Consider the following 19,140-nt stretch of genomic DNA (forward strand, 5'->3'; position numbering starts at 1 on the left):
GGTTCGTCCGTGAGCATCTCTTGAAGTTCCGGGTACCAAGTCCGTCTTGGCCAATCCGGAACCACGAGTATAGTTCTTACTCCTCTCCTTCTTATGATTCTCAGTACTTTTGGTATGAGAGGCAGAGGAGGGAACACATACACTGACTGGTACACCCACGGCGTTACCAGAGCGTCCACTGCTATTGCCTGAGGGTCCCTTGACCTGGCGCAATATCTGTCCAGTTTTTTGTTTAGACGTGACGCCATCATGTCCACCTTTGGTTTTTCCCAACGGTTTACAATCAGGTGGAAGACTTCTGGGTGAAGTCCCCACTCTCCCGGGTGAAGGTCGTGTCTGCTGAGGAAGTCTGCTTCCCAGTTGTCCACTCCCGGAATGAATACTGCTGACAGTGCTATCACATGATTTTCCGCCCAGCGAAGAATCCTTGCAGCTTCTGCCATTGCCCTCCTGCTTCTCGTGCCGCCCTGTCTGTTTACGTGGGCGACTGACGTGATGTTGTCCGATTGGATCAACACCGCCTGACCCTGAAGCAGAGGTTTTGCTTGACTTAGGGCATTGTAAATGGCCCTTAGTTCCAGAATGTTTATATGAAGAGACGTTTCCAAGCTTGACCACAGGCCCTGGAAATTCCTTCCCTGTGTGACTGCTCCCCAGCCTCTCAGGCTGGCATCCGTGGTTACCAGGATCCAATCCTGAATGCCAAATCTGCGGCCCTCTAGTAGATGAGCACTCTGCAGCCACCACAGGAGAGACACCCTTGTCCTTGGCGACAGGGTTATCCGCTGATGCATCTGCAGATGCGATCCGGACCATTTGTCCAGTAGATCCCACTGAAATGTTCTTGCATGGAATCTTCCGAATGGAATCGCTTCGTAAGAAGCCACCATTTTCCCCAGGACCCTCGTGCACTGATGCACTGAGACCTGTCCTGGTTTTAGGAGGTTCCTGACTAGCTCTGATAACTCCCTGGCCTTCTCCTCCGGGAGAAACACCTTCTTCTGGACTGTGTCCAGAATCATTCCTAGGAACAGTAGACGTGTCGTTGGAATCAGCTGCGATTTTGGAATATTTAGAATCCACCCGTGCTGACGTAACACTACCTGAGATAGTGCTACTCCGACTTCTAACTGTTCCCTGGATCTTGCCCTTATCAGGAGATCGTCCAAGTAAGGGATAATTAAAATGCCTTTTCTTCGTAGAAGAATCATCATTTCGGCCATTACCTTGGTAAAGACCCGAGGTGCCGTGGACAATCCAAACGGCAGCGTCTGAAACTGATGATGACAGTTTTGTACTACAAACCTGAGGTACCCTTGGTGAGAAGGGTATATCGGGACGTGGAGATAAGCATCTTTGATGTCCAGAGACACCATATAGTCCCCTTCTTCCAGGTTTGCTATCACTGCTCTGAGTGACTCCATCTTGAATTTGAACCTTTTTATGCAAGTGTTCAAGGATTTCAGATTTAAAATTGGTCTCACCGAGCCGTCCGGCTTCGGTACCACAAACAGCGTGGAATAATACCCCTTTCCTTGTTGCAGGAGGGGTACCTTGATTATCACCTGCTGGGAATACAGCTTGTGAATGGCTTCCAAAACTGCCTCCCTGTCGGAGGGAGACTTAGGTAAAGCAGACTTCAGGAAACGACGAGGGGGAAACGCCTCGAATTCCAGTTTGTACCCCTGCGATACTACCTGTAGAATCCAGGGATCCACTTGCGAGTGAGCCCACTGCGCGTTGAAATTCTTGAGACGGGCCCCCACCATATCTGAGTCTGCTTGTAAAGCCCCAGCGTCATGCTGAAGACTTGGCAGAAGCAGGGGAGGGCTTCTGCTCCTGTGAAGCGGCTGCATGGTGCAGTCTTTTTCCTCTTCCTCTGCCCCGGGGCAGAAAAGAGTGGCCTTTTGCTCGCTTGTACTTATGGGAACGAAAGGACTGAGTTTGAAAAGACGGTGTCTTTTTCTGCTGATGTGGAGTGACCTGGGGTAAAAAGGTGGATTTTCCAGCCGTTGCCGTGGCCACCAGGTCCGATAGACCAGCCCCAAATAACTCCTCCCCTTTATACGGCAATACTTCCATGTGCCGTTTGGAATCCGCATCCCCTGACCACTGTCGCGTCCATAACGCTCTTCTGGCAGAGATGGACATAGCACTTACTCTTGATGCCAGGGTGCAAATATCCCTCTGTGCATCACGCATATATAGTAATGCATCCTTTAAATGTTCTATAGTTAACAAAATATTGTCCCTATCCAGGGTATCAATATTCTCGGTCAGGGACTCCGACCATGCGACTCCAGCACTGCACATCCAGGCTGAGGCGATTGCTGGTCGCAGTATAACACCAGTATGTGTGTATATACTTTTTAGGATATTTTCCAGCCTTCTATCAGCTGGTTCTTTTAGGGTAGCCGTATCAGGAGACGGTAACGCTACTTGTTTTGATAAACGTGTGAGCGCCTTATCTACCCTAGGGGGTGTTTCCCAACGCGCCCTAACCTCTGGCGGGAAAGGATATAATGCTAATAATTTTTTAGAAATTAGCTGTTTTTTATCGGGGGAAACCCACGCTTTTTCACACACCTCATTTATTTCCTCTGACTCAGGAAAAAATATTGGTAGTTTTTTCTCACCCCACATAATACCCTTCTTTGTGGTACTTGTAGTGTCAGAAAGGTTCAATGCCTCTTTCATTGCCGTGATCATGTAACGTGTGGCCCTACTGGACATTACGTTTGTCTCGTCACCGTCGACACTAGACTCAGTATCTGTGTCAGGGTCTGTGTCGACCCACTGAGGTAACGGGCGTTTTAGCGCCCCTGACGGTGTCTGAGACGCCTGGACAGGCACTAATTGATTTGCCGGCTGTCTCATGTCGTCAACAGTTTTTTGCAAATTGCTGACATTATCACTTAATTGTTTAAATACAATCATCCAGTCAGGTGTCGACTCCCTGGGGGGTGACATCACCAACACAGGCAACTGCTCCGCCTCCACATAATTTTCCTCCTCATACATATCGACACACGCGTACCGACACACAGCACACACACCGGGAATGCTCTGATAGAGGACAGGACCCCACTTAGCCCTTTGGAGAGACAGAGGGAGAGTCTGCCAGCACACACCCAGCGCTATATATATATATATATATATACAGGGATAACCTTATATAAGTGTTATTCCCTTATAGCTGCTGTTATTATCGTTATTTGCTGCCAAAAATGCCCCCCCTTCTCTTTTTTACCCTGATTCTGAAGCAGGACTGCAGGGGAGAGTCAAGGAGCCGTCCTTCCAGCGGAGCTGTGAGGGAAAATGGCGCTTGTGTGCCGAGGAGATAGGCTCCGCCCCTTCACGACGTCCTTATCTCCCGCTTTTTTGTGTAAAATGGCAGGGGATTAAAATACATCCATATAGCCCAGGAGCTATATGTGATGTATTCTGTTTTGCCACCTAAGGTATTCTGTTATATTGCGTCTCAGGGCGCTCCCCCCCCAGCGCCCTGCACCCTCAGTGACCGGAGTGTGAAGTGTGCTGAGAGCAATGGCGCACAGCTGCGGTGCTGTGCGCTACCTTAGTCTGAAGACAGGATGTCTTCTGCCGCCGATTTCACCGGACCTCTTCGTCTCTTCTGGCTCTGTAAGGGGGACGGCGGCGCGGCTCCGGTGACCCATCCAGGCTGAACCTGTGATCGTCCCTCTGGAGCTAGTGTCCAGTAGCCTAAGAAACCCGATCCACTCTGCACTCAGGTGAGTCCGTTTCTTCTCCCCTTAGTCCCACGATGCAGTGAGCCTGTTGCCAGCAGGACTCACTGAAAATAAAAAAACCTAACTAAACTTTTATTCTAAGCAGCTCAGGAGAGCCACCTAGATTGCACCCTTCTCGGCCGGGCACAAAAATCTAACTGAGGCTTGGAGGAGGGTCATAGGGGGAGGAGCCAGTGCACACCACCTGATCCTTAAGCTTTTATTTTGTGCCCTGTCTCCTGCGGAGCCGCTATTCCCCATGGTCCTTACGGAGTCCCAGCATCCACTAGGACGTCAGAGAAATGACAGTTAGGAGCTGGTTGGTTGGTACGTTATCACCGTGATATATATCCCTCTCCAAGGCTTGCTAAATCTGAGCCAAAATGTTTACACTCAAAAACAATTTGTCAGAATTCAACACCTTATTTAACAAATTAAGGGGCTCATTTATCAACAAGTGATAAAACTTGTTGTGTATGATAAATTGTGCTCCAGCCAATCAGCTCCAAACTGTCCTGCGTTTGAGAAATGACAGCTGGGAGCATGGAGCACCATTTATCATACGCAACAAGTTTTATCATTAACAAGGAGTTTTATCAATCGTTAATAAATGGGCCCGAAAAAATGCTAATTGCTATTAGGTTACCTTTCCACATAAGGACATAGGACAGGGGTGTAAATCTCCTATTTGCTACCACAATTCAATGGTAATAAAAAGAAATAAAAATAGTGAGAAACAGGAATCGAGTAACGTAACACTTCCACCCAATGTCACTGTTATTACGTAGCACAGAATAGCCCAGAGCACAGGCAGAACACCGATGAGAGAACCCTTTCTTAGTTTTAAATTAAAGGGCAGAACATACCCCTCACGGGAAAAGATTTATTAGACGCCAAAGAGCGGTCCCTGTACAAAGCACTTTTTATGAGGAGATACTTTTATCCAAGTCGTAGGACTCCTCACTGGCTTGTAATATGCCGTTTTACTCCTGTAATGGGCTGGTAATAATATATGTATTACATCTGTATAATAGGATAGTGTGACAGTAGGATATAATAATAATAACCATAGGACGGACCGCTTCCTCTGCAGAGACACTCGCACTCACGCTGGGTTTCATTTTATGACATCTGGACGTACATTATCCATTAGCTCATTAAAAGTGCAATAGTTATGCTGGAGTTATAGAACAATTTGGGGCGACTTCTAAAATTCTAGGAAGAAGACAGCGAGGTACGTTATTGAAAGATGCCTCTCTCAGGAGGAACGTTCTGGCACTGGGCAGCACATTACTGGGAAGCGGAGCTAGTGAACGCACTTGGATAGCAATGTTAGCATATCTTGGACAATCTGTTTAATCAAGGAATATTAGCCATAATGAACATTTTACCTCATTGATAAATTCCTGTGTACAGTATATAAGGTCTAATCCGATGAACGCAAACATTAACAAAAAGAGCCCTGTTCCCAAAGAATAGAGGATTGCTAAAGACTTTCTAGGACGACGTGTGCACAAGATTTACAAAAAAGGAAATTAAATTAGAAAAAAACAAAAACAAAAAACAACACACACCATTTCCCAAGATCCCTTTACTATAGTTTACTGCCACCAGCAAGCATTTTAGTAACAATATAAATATTGGAATCTCCTTTGTAATAAAAGCCTGCATGTATCACTGTATTGCCTACGAACCATATTCAGGAATAGCAACAGTGACTCCTATCAATAAGAGTACAAGATAAATGTATTGTTAATTGGTAGATGCATGGACACACTGTATGTTATTTAACATGTGCGGCAAGCCCATCACCAGTAATTATACTACAGTAGCATCACACATTATTTATTTATTTATCAGTTATTTATATGGCGCACACATATTCCGCAGCGCTTTACAGAGAGAATATTTGGCCATTTACATCAGTCCCTGCCCCAGTAGAGCTTACAATATATATTCCCTAGCATATTTATATATTGGTTAATTTTGTCAGAAGCCAATTAACCTACCAGTATATTTTTGGAATGTGGAAGGAAACTGGAGTACCCGGAGGAAACCCACACAAGTACGGGGAGTATATACAAACTCCACACAGTTAGGGCCAGATGTTCCTGCACAACTCTAAAGGGCACAAGGAAAAGACTAAGAAATAGTTGGTGGTGAGGTGCTCCTAGTCATCAGTCAGACCCATCGCTGCTAGTTCAATAACCCCCCAAAGTTAGTTGCTGTATAAACCAGTTCTCCTGATCAGTTCCTACACAGTAAAATCATATCCTGATCAAAACAGATTCCACCCCCACAGGTGTGGCTCTCACTGGAATACAGATGACCTTTGGCATCATCCTGACTGCACATTGCAGGCATATAAAACCTCTCTCTCTCTCTTACACATAACTACAGCATAAGTACAGGCCTGAGTATAACTCAGCTAGCAAGATGAGATAGAGATAGAGATAGAGATAGAGATAGAGATATACACACACACAGGTTGAGTATCCCATATCCAAATATTCCGAAATACGGAATATTCCAAATTACGGAATTTTTGCAGTGAGAGTGAGATAGTGAAACCTTTGTTTTCTGATGGCTCATTGTACACAAACTATGTTTAATTCACAAAGTTGCTAAAAATATTGTATTAAATGACCTTCAGGCTGTGTGTATAAGGTGTATATGAAACATAAATGCATTCTGTGCTTAGACTTGGGTCCCATCACCATGATATCTCATTATGGTATGCAATTATTCCAAACTACGGAAAAATCCGATATCCAAAATACCTCTGGTCCCAAGCATTTTGGATAAGGGATACTCAATATGTATGTATGTATGTATGTATGTATGTATGTATGTATGTATGTATGTATGTATATATATATATATAATATTATATATATAAAAAAAAATGTATTTATTTTTTCCCTGCAGGAATAAATTCACATGCATACACACCATTTACTGTGATGACCATCTGCAAGCATGTCAGTTACAGGTAAACTCATATCAGCATAAATGTTATATTTAAGCCTCCCCAGAGTGTCGCCATGAGTAATATTGACTTACAGTACATGTAATACGTAGTTTATAAATAATACGGCCCATCCTCATAATAGAAGAGGCAGCATATAAATGTGGTGCAGGGAGGAGGGGAGACAGTAGTGCACCATACTACACAGTAGGGACTACTCTCGCTGTCGCACATGTGCGCCGGACTCCTGTTCCGTTCACAAATGTGGAGGACAGATTTGTACTGTGCTGCTCTCTGCTCCATATTTACATTATAGGCTTAATGGTATTGAAAGCTACAACAGGAAACCTTGCTGTAATGGCTTCCTGGTTTTCTAAACGAGACACTGTGGAAACACAAATAGGTACATTCCTAGAATACTAGTGGTCACTCTACAAGATCAGATGCTGCCTGTTGCACCACTGGAATACCATGTGTAATAGGTACAATAATCCTCTAGATTGTAAGCTCTTGGAAAGCAGGGTTCTCTTTGCCTCATGTCTGCACCTACATCACCACCCTGGTTCTTATTGTGCTTTCCTTTGTGACTTTTATTTTGTATTGATTTCAAATTCCACTGGCATTTTTACCCTCCCAAAATGTAGACTTTCAATTTGCTATTAAATTACAATGTAATAAAAATTCCATTGTATTATCATTGTATTTATCAGACAAGATGGTGGGTGAGAAGCTACAGCCCCTTGTCACACACTTATGACAACACTTTCTACCAGGCGGACTGACTTCTGGGCTGCTCCTTCAGGACTCTGAGCTCTAACACAATTACACTCGCATACAATGGTTACAACGAGTTTAGTCCTGCCCAATGCAGGAAGGTTTCAAAAAGCCGCAAAAAACTAGGAGCTTTCAAAAGTATGAGCGTGTCTAGCTCTTCAATGCTTGCGAGTGGAAAGGCGCCGCCCCCCAACAGGAAGAAAAAACGTCCTGTGCAAAATTGCGATTGTATCCACTCGCAGATGAAAACGCAATTCCTGGACTATCGAAGAAACTTTGCAGTCTGAGCAAGTGTGAGTAGGTCTGAGGTTGCAACTAATCTGCAACTGAGATGGCCTGGAAGTGGTCTACGCCGACATCAGAGACCCTCTCCAAAAATGCCTGGGCATGCCAGCGTTTTTTCTGACACACCCAGTAAAAAGAGCAGGTTTCTGCCCAGAAACACCGGCTTCCTGTCAGTCAAACAGCGGCTACATTGCGATTACGATCTGTACTCATTTTCTGTCACAATTACCCCTCGCACGTACGCAATGTGAAAACTACGCATGCGCAGTCATTAGCCAATCGCTCAATTTGGGATTTCTCCGAAGAGCGATCCATGCCGAATTAGGCCCTTAGTCCGCTATTGGTGAATTACATTTGCCAATTGGGCAATAGGCCTATGTTTTTGACAAGATGGCTGCACCCCACTTCCTGTGGCACTGACTGGCAGCTGTGTGCTTTAGTGAGAGTGGTGTTGCTCTGCAAATGGACAATAATTAGCCATTTGTGTACCCTGACTTAAGTCTTTCGTATTTATCGCAGAGCGGCAGAGAACACAAAGGCAACGCCACACCTGTTAGAAACTAAGGCCTAATTCAAGGTTGATTGTAAAAGCAAAATATTCCTCTAATGGGCAAAACCATGTGCACTGCGGGTGGGGCAGATATAACATGTGCAGAGAGATTTAGATTTGGGTGGGTTATATTGTTTCTGTGCAGGGTAAATACTGGCTGCTTTATTTTTACACGAAAATGTAGAGTTCAGTTTAAACACACCCCACCCAAATCTAACTCTGCACGTAACATCTGCCTCACCTGCAGTGCACATGGGGGGGTAATTCAGACCTGATCGCTGCTGTGCATTTCCGCACAGCGGGCAATCAGGCCCAAATTGCATATGCACCACAATGCGCACGGGTACAAAGCAGATCGCCGCTCAGCGATTGGTTTGTGCAACGGTTCCGTTCGCACGGGTGATCGCAAGGAGAGTGACAGGAAGAAGGCGTCTCTGGGTGTCAACTGACCGTTTTCAGGAAGTGTCTGGAAAAACGCAGGCGTGTCCATGCATTGCAAGAAGGGTTCCTGACGTCAATTCTGGTCCCGGACAGGCTGAAGTGATCGCAGCGGCTGAGTAAGTCCTGGGCTGCGCAGAGACTGCACAAAATCTGTTTGTACAGCTCTGCTACACATGCGTTTACACACTTGCACAGCTAAAGTACACTACCCCTGTAGGCGGTGACTATCTGATCGCAGCAGTGCAAAAATCGCTTGCTAGCGATCAGGTCTGCATTAGGCCCATGGTTTTGCCCATTAGAGGATGATTTTGGTTTTGCGATCAACCTTGAATTAGGCCCTAAGGCCACAATCTGCAGCTAAATCTAATCACAACCGTTTCTTCCCCAATACTATCTGTATAGAACAGACAAACACAAATGTGGAACTGCAAACCACTTGCAACAAGAAATCAGATCCCAAGATGGGAGTGTAATCATACAAATATATTTAAATATAAAAATGTGGACCATTACTGTATTGGCAAAGGTACATGCTGGCAGGGTATGTAAGGTAAACTCTTATGGAAGGGTTGCTCTGGCCTCCACCATGATCATAGCGATATTGTGCAATGGGCATTGCAGACCCCGGGAGACCGCAGACACTGGGAGGACCACAGTCACACTGCTAAAGATTTTGCAATTAATTTTCTATGACTTCACCCAAAGCAAGCACAATGAGAGTGATCATCAGATGGCTTCAGTATGGTTTTCAGACAATCATCACGTCGACATAGTCCTAATGTTGACATACAGCCTAATCCTAAACCTCACACGGCAGCCTAACTCTAATGTCTCCATTTTACAGGATGTCAGCATATTATGTGTGGACACGTTCCATGTTGCAATTTCAACACTCTGGTGTCCACTTTATGAAAGTCAACGTGGTGACTGCATCCCCATCAGATGAATAAGAGGACATCTCCAGCCCTGTGCCTGAAAATATTAGGATAAACCCAAAGTACAAGAATGAGCCACCTACCAACTTATGTTATTGTATCATTACAGTGCTAAGTCTTTCACAGAGTAAGAGCCACATGTTCCTAACACATGTTCAAGGATCCTGTTATAGCACCACAAAGCCTAAGTCAACTGTATGAGGATTTACATCAAGGCACGTTCTGACATAATTACTAGCTTCATGCTATTTTATAGACCTCAGAATATAAGGACACTCTAAGGCTCCCATCCACTAGCGAGATTTATCTCAGCAATGAGTTGGATCCTTTTTTCCTGCAATCTGGCTGGCAGCTTCCCGGGAGCCATGCGATTGCGATGTGCTACTTGAGTGTATTTTGTACAGGGCCCCATACACTAGACCAGGTATTCCCAACCACGGTCCTCAAGGCACACCAACAGTGCAGGTTTTAGTGATATCCAGGCTGCAGCACAGATGGTTAAATCAAAATAACTGAGCTACTAATTAAGTCACCTGTGCTCAAGCCTGGATATCACTAAAACCTGCACTGTTGGTGTGCCTTGAGGACCGTGGTTGGGAATGCCTGCACTAGACTGATAATGCCTGATTCAGCCCAATTCGGGCATTCGGCCCGACAAATTGGGTGAAATCGGGCATTTTCGGTGTGCTTTTCCCCCGATCCGATGCGCGTTCCCGTGTGCATCGGATCAGATCCCCCCAAATCAGACACATCACGAGTGCTGCACTCGTTATATGTTGGATCCCGCAGTAAATGGATGGGAAAGTAAAAGATACATCGTATGCAAAAAACAAACAAACTGCATAAGATATATCTAACACTATCCCACCAACGGGGAGGCTGCCGGGAGGTTGGAGGGAATATTATATGACATGATGGACAGTCATGTCGTATAAGTGTATGGGGCCTTTGAATGTGATTTATCTCATGCGATCTAACATTATTAAACCTATTTCTGTGCGATTGAGAGAAATATAATGGTCAGCCCATGTGATCCAAGACTGCGATGCGAGGCACACGGGAACGCGCCTCGCAACGCAATCGCATGAAAAGGACATGCAATGTGACACTTTTCAGGCAATCCGTCTCAATCGCATAAAAAGCGCCCATATCGCACTAGTGGATGGGGGTCTTAACACGTTATTGGATGCGACAAATAATCTTTTATAGACAGGAAGCTGTATCTCATAGATACCATTTAAAGCGGTCAAACATCTGCACTCTGGCAGCGAAGTATTAATATCACTGGGAATACTGTGCAAGACGCTGGTCACTTGGCAATGTGCGACGCCTTTTATTGACCTAGTGGAAAGTTCCCAGCACTGCAGACTGAAGCACAGCTTGAGGTCTGACAGCAGTATAAATCCTAATCCTTTAGTGCTAATCTTACCAGGATTGGATTCGTCGCTGGATTTCTTAGCGGTACAAGGGCAATCATGGGAGACACAAATGTTCAGAGCGTTCCTTGTGACAAAGAGGGTTTACATTTGGAAGGAAAGAACAAAGTGAGTGGATGTCACAGAATACCAGTGCAGAAAATGATCACACTTTATCCTTTGTAATCTCACTGGTGCAATGATACTGAGCATTGTTCTTTTCAACTTTCCCTTTACTGTACCTGTAGCTGTATATCAGGCCCTAGCCTTATAGGGAGTTCAACATCACATTACAACTGCAAGACAACAGTGGCCATAGGCAAAACTTTACAGTCTTGCCGCTTCCTTCAGCTGAGCAACAATGAACTTGTAGAATGAATGTAAAAGAATTATACTGGGGGTGGACAAAACAGGCATGCATATATAATATAAAATAGTGGTTTCAATGGTTGATTAATGGTAGAGTCAGATTTAGGACCCATGATTTAGTTTTAGAATAGTGGTGTATTGTATTTACTGTTGGCTGCCAATTATTATGATCCTTTATTTATATGGTGCTACAAGGGGTCCACAGCGCCTTACAAAGTACATAAACCGTATGAACAAAAAAAAAAGAAGAAAAAAAAAAAAAGGGGACTTGGGCTAAGTACACACTTGCCCACATTAAGTTCGTACAGACAACAAACGATGTATTAGCTGGACCATTAGCTCGTGTTACAGCCAATATGTCTGAACCACATTGTTCACAGACATATCACGTAGGCTGTACAGCACGGCAGATACCAATATGTCCGTATATCTGCCTGCATGTACGGGCGACTCACTGACTGACCCATATCTTGGCCGCAGGAACCGCCGACAATGACGTTTGATCATATGTGGTGGTTTTGCAAAATAGGAGTAATTCGTTTTTGTGGCCTCCTAGGAAAACTTGGGTTAAACAGTTTTAAGCTTTCTTATGCGTTTCCAACATTTATTCACATGTCACTAACATATTCTGTTGCCCTGTACAAAAATCGTAGATGCCCTATACAAAAGTCTATTGAAAATACCTTATAGTATGCGTTAGTACATCAAATAAATAACCAAAAGATCACATCACCTCTTCAATACAAAAATAAATCCAATAAATAATAATCATCCTCGGTAACTAGTGATAGACATGTATACTACACGCATATTACACTATAAAAGCCTAGTATTCGGCTACGTACATACACACACCAAATATATACATAGAACACCGCTAAAAAAGGCGGTATCCGGACTCCAGGTCGACAACAAAAAGGTCGACACACCTTAGGTTGCCGCCAATTGGTCGACACCTTAGGTCGACATGGAAAAAGGTCGACATGAGTTTTTCACAATTGTTTTCTTTTTTGGAACTTTTTCATACTTAACGATCCACGTGGACTACGATTGGAACGGTAATCTGTGCCGAGCGAAGCATGGCGAGCGAAACGAGCCATGCGAGGGGACGTGGTGCACTAATTGGGGTTCCCAGTCACTCTACGAAGAAAACGACACCCAAAAAACATAAAATACTCATGTCGACCTTATTCCATGTCGACCTTTTGTCCATGTCGACCTAAGGTGTGTCGACCAATTGGCGTCGACCTAAGGTGTGTCAACCTTTTTGTTGTCGACCTGGAGTCCCAGACCCAAAAAAGGCAGCCAATTTCCTAGGGCCTCAGTAATAAATAGAGATGAGCGGGTTCGGATTTAACGCCAGTTCGGTTTTATCCAGATTTTTCTTATTGGCTATCCAAAACACGTGACATCCGTGAGCCAATAAGATGCCGCTTTGAGATCCGAGTAAAACCGAACCCGCTCATCTCTATAAATTCCTTGCAGTAGCAGAATTCTCACACACATCGTAACTCTGGTATCATACACAAACAATGCTGGGTAATTCTATCTTATGAGCACTGACCAGTTACGCTGCCTCTGTCTTCCATGAAAGGACAAAAGACCATAAAAGAGGACAGGAAATGGTTTGTCCTGAAAGTACACTAAATTGAGACAACGATAACTCAAAAGTAACTGAAGCTTCATAGTAAAATAAACCATGATCTAATATGATTCGATTTGTGCATTGCCATTTCAAATAGGCACTGGGAATAAAAATAAAAGCCCATGAAAATGTATGTGTTCTTTAGTGATGTGCTATTAATGGGACGTCTATGGCACTGCTGTCATCTATTGTAACTGTGCCATACATTCACACTACAAAAATGGGGAGTTCTTCATACTATATTGATACTATATTTTAGATGGGTGTGGTATGCATCGACAGTAACTAGGTCAACAGTAACTAGGTCGACAGGGTCTCTAGGTAGACATGAGTTTTTAATGTTTTTTGTTGTCGTTTTCTACGTACAGTGACCGGGAACCCCAATTAGTGCACCGTGCCCGCCCGCGCGAAGGTTACTATTCTCAATCGTAGTCCGCGTGGATCGTTAAATATGAAGGTAAAAAAAAGTTAAAAAATAAAAAAATTGTGAAAAACTCATGTCAATCTGTTGACCTAGAACAGGTCGACCAATAGTGGTCGACCTAGAGACCGGATCCCATTTTAGATTTGCTTTTCATTAGTTTATGAACAGTGGAAAGGTGCGAACAAATCTTTAGGGTGTTGGGGTGGGGGGGGGGGGGGGGTTTGTGTATTTTCAAATCTCTTTTCATGAGTTTATAAAAGCACTCGGTATTTGCATTTTATTAGTATTCCGTTCCTTTCTTATGCTTTGGCCATGGAATTTATGGTAAAACAGTAAAAATGATGTGTGTGTGCTTTACAAGTTCTTTTCACCTAAATAAACTATGGAACACTAATTAGATACTAAGGGGGGAATTCAGTTAGGTGCCGGACAGATTGACACTGCCGCACTTTACGGCAGCAGGGATCTTGCTCGAAAGTGCTTGCTGCCACATAGGTAGCGAGCACTTTTAGGCGAATACAGCATTCGGCCAGCTGGGTTGAAGGAGGAGAAACAGGCTGCCGTTGTCCGCGTTTACACGCCGCGGAAACAGCAATTCACTCCCTTTGCTTTTAATTGAATACCCCCACCATGGCTCCTAATTTAAAGCACTTTAAACTACATCCATTACAGTGTGAGGACTCAAAGGGGTATATTCAATTAAAGTCGGATCCAGTCAGACATGTATTTGTCGGAATGAATCCGACAACCCCTATTCAATCTCATCTTAATTCGACTTTTTCAAGTCGAATTGAGATGAGGGACCCAGAGGAGGAGAAGGGGGGCGAGCCGCGGGGAGACCAGCGGGGGACAGCCGGCGGGCATACAGGGGAGATCAGCGCTGGAGTAGCGCTGCAGCAGGATGTCACTCAGCCGCCCGACCTCATGGCAGTGTCCACCCGGCTCCACAAAGCGTGCTGGAGCCGGGTGGAAGCTGCCGTGAGACATCCTGCTGCAGCGCTACTGTAGCGCTGATGTCCCCTGTATGCCCGCCGGCTGTCCCCCGTCTCCCTGCGGCTCTCCCCCTTCTCCTGCTCTGGGTCCGCATCTCAGTCCGACATCTTTTGATGTCGGACTGAGATGGTCGAAAAGGGGGCCAAAACAAGCACGTGGATTAAATTGTGCATTTTAGTTTGAAAGCCACATAGGGGTGTATGTATGTATGTATGTATGTATGTATGTATGTATGTATGTATGTATGTATGTATGTATGTATATATATATATATATATATATATATATATATATATATATTCCTAATTATGACGCTGACCATGTGGACAGCTAGACAGTCATGAGATGTCGGCATGTTTTAATGTCGACATATCATCCCTGGTGGCCCAGCGGTGACTTACCTTCTCCTGGTGGCTGCAGCGGCATCTTCAGAGTCCTGGCAGTCGAGTGACTGTCACTTCCGGGTCAGACCTCTGAACCTCTGGTGTTCTGGCAAGTAGGTCTTCGCTATCCCTAATCACTACCCCCTATCCCACCTGCAGCGTAATCCTAAAGTTGACATTCTAACAATGTAAACACATTGCTTGTAGACATTTTAGTTATCACAACTGTTGATAACACTCATTGTTATTGTTGACCTTTTCACTTCTCATCTCGTTACAATATACTGTACATGGACAAACAGGAACTGCACCTGGCAAAGGACACACATAAGTGACTACAGGGGTTCGACATATAGGTTAGAAAATCGGTACGTTGACATTGTAAAGATTGAACATGTCGACATTTACAATATCAACATTCAGCATGCTGATGTTAAGTCGACACTGTTAAAACGGCAACTTGCTGGTTTTCTTTTTAATCTGTCCCTAACTCTAATGGCAACCGCTGACCCCAAGCCTCCTGGAAATATCGACACTATGACACATTTTAATGTCAATATCAACATTTTACAGATGTCGACGTCATCAATGTTAACCTTCTGCTGTTGATACTGTGAATGCTGATATTTTAAACGGCAATATGGTGACTGCATGCCAACTGCGTAACATCTATAGCCCATGCATACTTTTACAATGTATTTTTAAAATGTTTTGCTGCAAAGAAAAGGGTCTGTTACGTCATTCATGGTCACTGTTCCCTAGTGATGGCCATCTGAAACCGATTTTAAATGATCAAACAAACCATGGGTGGCAGGAACATTATAAAGTCCTTACACAAATAACACAGCAACACTCACAGGGCACCATCTGATTGCTCTATGTACGGTACCACAGCAGACAAAGGGGCGACAACTGGAGTATGCCTTGGACATGTGTATGACCGTCTGCCTCTGGGGATGCAACGAGTACACTCTCACGGGGCACCTCCTGACTGCTTTATGTATGGTACCATACCAGACGAAGGGGGGATAACTGGAGAATACCTCAGATAGGTGTCTGACCATCCACTGGGGATGCAACAAGTACACTCTCAGCTCCCCTGAGAAAGAAGGGGCGACGTGTGGGATTAGATCAGTAGCTCCCGCATTCGGGTCAGTGCTGTGTGTTTTCGGTCAAAGGGATCTGAGAAGACATACAAATAGAGAACCTGTATTGTGTAATGCCAGCCTCTCAGATACGCAGCTTGCGTTAGAAGATGGAGCATTGGGGGGGGGGGGGGAACATTGGTCGTTCCACTGGACCATAGGCTAATCTATAATGGGTGCAAGGTCACACAGGCCCCTGGGTCCATGGGGGCCCACACTACACCCATATAATTATGCTTCCCCCTCAGGAGTCCCGCGACAGCCGCGCTGCAGACTTAAATCACTGGAAAAATGGCCACAGCTATTTTCCTGGAGATTTGAACATGCGCAACAGAGATGTCCCCTGGGAACAAGGAACAGGTGCCATGTTCCCAGAGACCTGCGCATTAGACTCAAGCATAAAGCCAGAATATACTTGCCGTCAGAGAGAAGTAGGGGGGGCCCGCACAGAGCCTGCATGCCAGCCCTCTCCTCAACACACCTGCATGAGACCTCCGAGCAAACCTATGGCCTGTAGCAACAACGAGTCGGTGGCATCATATAAAGCACATTCCGCTGATTAGCCGTTATTTATAAAGCACTGTCATATTACACAGCACTCTACAAAGCATATTTAATAATTCACAACACTCCCAGCACCAACAGCGTTTACAGTCTAAAATCTCACATCACTACACACTAGGGTCCATCGTGGTCAGCAGCAAATTAGCCTACAGGAACATTATGGACTGTGGCAGGAAACCGAAGCACCTGGGAGAAAGCCACAAACACGGCGAGAACATATAATCTCAGCACAGATAAGGACCTGACTGGAATCAGACTATTCATCACCTCAGCACTGGGAGGAAGCAATGCCAAACATTGTGTCACTGCACACAACAATCACACACACCCACGGGGCAAGTGAAATTATCAGCACACACCCACAAAGTACAACAAATGTGCAGTTTGTACACACAAAGGTAATTTAATGTATGGTCGCATATACACAACCCTACAGAGGCAGTGCACACAGACACATATACATATACATCATATAATATTAATCACTGTACACACACAGCTTACTGTGTGTGTGTACAGTGATACAGTATATGTGCTACAGTATATGTACAACTGTGCTACAGTATATGCCCATTTAACATTAAGCAAAATACTGTACACACAATATACAATACTATAAACATGTCATAAGATTACTGCTCCCATATACAGTATGTAACAAAAATAACCTGCACTGCACACACACATATGTAATATATACCCTGCACACAGACATGTTGCACATACAACCTGCAATACACACACATATCCTGTATTGCATGAACATATATGTAAGACACATCCTGTTCCACACACACATGTAGCACAGATCTCCTGTACTGTACACATACATGTAATACGGAAGCCTTCTATACACACACACCCGACCTCATGTGCACTCAGCCTGGGTGACCCGGGGCGGGTGTCAGTGTAGGGCCGGCAGGGAGCGCAGTACTTACAGATACACAGCTCCAGCACATAGGCGTAGTAGGACCAGCACACTACCATGGTGATGAAGAGCACCGGCACCCAGCCCACCACTCGCTGGCAGCACCGCAGGGCGTGAGACGGCGCCATGATCCCGGAGCAGCCGGCACTGAGCTGCTGCTGCCGCTACTGCTGTCACTGTTGGGGGCGGGGCTGGCAGCGTAAATATTGCTCGGCCGCGCCCACACTGCGACGTCAGCGCAGACGCCACGTCATGGGGGAGAGGAGGAGCTGGGGGGCGGGGACTCCTGACAGGATGGGTGATGGGTGCTCGCGGCGCTCCCGTCCGGGGAACGGGAACCGTTCTGGGGATGGCACGGTGCACAGCGGCGGCCAATTACACGGAAATGCTGCTGTGGCCGGGATCACTGATCTCTATGTATAGTCTTGTGCAGCACGTGCCATTGGGGTGCGCACACACTGGCGTTCACATCGGTTAAATCAATTGGATTTAACTAGTTTATATGAATGACCATTTGCTTCTGCTTCCCAGTGTTTAGGGGCCCATGGCTGACTGTCATTTCATTGCTCCCATACATTACCAGATTTATGTTCCACTGGCTACACTTTGGGGTACCCAGGAAAGAACTCACAGCCCCTCTACTATAGGGATGGGTATAAGGAGCCTCAGCCTTGCCTTACCATCGGTTGCACCTATGCAGGTGCAGTTTCACCATCCATGTATGTATGGCCTCCTGTATGAGCGTCTGTGTACACAGCACTGTCGCTATCACACCTGCTGCACTCCTATGACTGTGTGCGCTAAGACAGCACCTGTCAACAACAGGAACGGCCGCAATATTTTCTAAACACTTTTCCATATGTGCGTCTGAAATTGCAACCGCGACTCCGCATGGACACACCCGGGGCACATGTTCGTGCGAGTTAGGAACATGCACAGTAGCAAACAATTGCTCCAATACATCCGACATTGACAGTCCATCTCTGAATCAGGCCTGTTATGTCTTAACTGCATCTAAACCATCGATGGCTATACTCTGTGCATGAGCTAAAGAAGCTGAAGCTTCACATGCACACATGAGCCATGCTGCGGACACCGCTTCCAGATACCCACAGCTGAATACAAGCCGGGAGCCATCGGATGGTAGTCTGAAAGCAGCATCCATTGGTTGGCAATCAGCACAAAACCGGGTATCGGATGGAAAAAGCATCTCCATTAGACGGAAACATCGATGGTTGCTAACCATGGGCCTGATTCTGAGTAGGATGCAGCAGTGATGTTGGAAGTGGTTGTGTACAGGGACGCTGACAATGGGCATCTTTGTCCTTTAACATTCAGATTCACGGACACCAGGGAAGGGCTTTGTAGCTGCATTAGCATTACGTCACAGGCACGACTGCGGCAGAAGATGCAAGGACAGCTGCAACTGCGTCCGATTTATAATCGGCCACCATATATCAAAAACACACATACAGTTATCTTTACTAGATAACTTTAAAACCATATATACTGTACCTTACATATCAGTTCATACACATAGTATATATAATACAGTACAGTTACAGGTTAGAT

At 45.2% G+C, this 19,140-nt stretch overlaps 1 protein-coding gene across 1 annotated transcript in view; it reads right to left on the reverse strand.

Moving 5' to 3' along the window:
- ZDHHC20 (zinc finger DHHC-type palmitoyltransferase 20) overlaps positions 1 to 17,770 on the reverse strand; it is a 149,134-nt gene extending 131,364 nt beyond the window's left edge. Inside the window, exon 1 of the mRNA XM_063951664.1 lies at positions 17,579 to 17,770. Coding sequence (XP_063807734.1) covers positions 17,579 to 17,696 — 118 coding nt within the window. The 5' untranslated portion in view covers positions 17,697 to 17,770. The remainder of the gene's footprint in view (positions 1 to 17,578) is intronic.
- Positions 17,771 to 19,140: the final 1,370 nt, after the last annotated feature.

This window comes from Pseudophryne corroboree, chromosome 2 (genome assembly GCF_028390025.1).
Source record: "Pseudophryne corroboree isolate aPseCor3 chromosome 2, aPseCor3.hap2, whole genome shotgun sequence".
NCBI lineage: Eukaryota > Metazoa > Chordata > Amphibia > Anura > Myobatrachidae > Pseudophryne > Pseudophryne corroboree.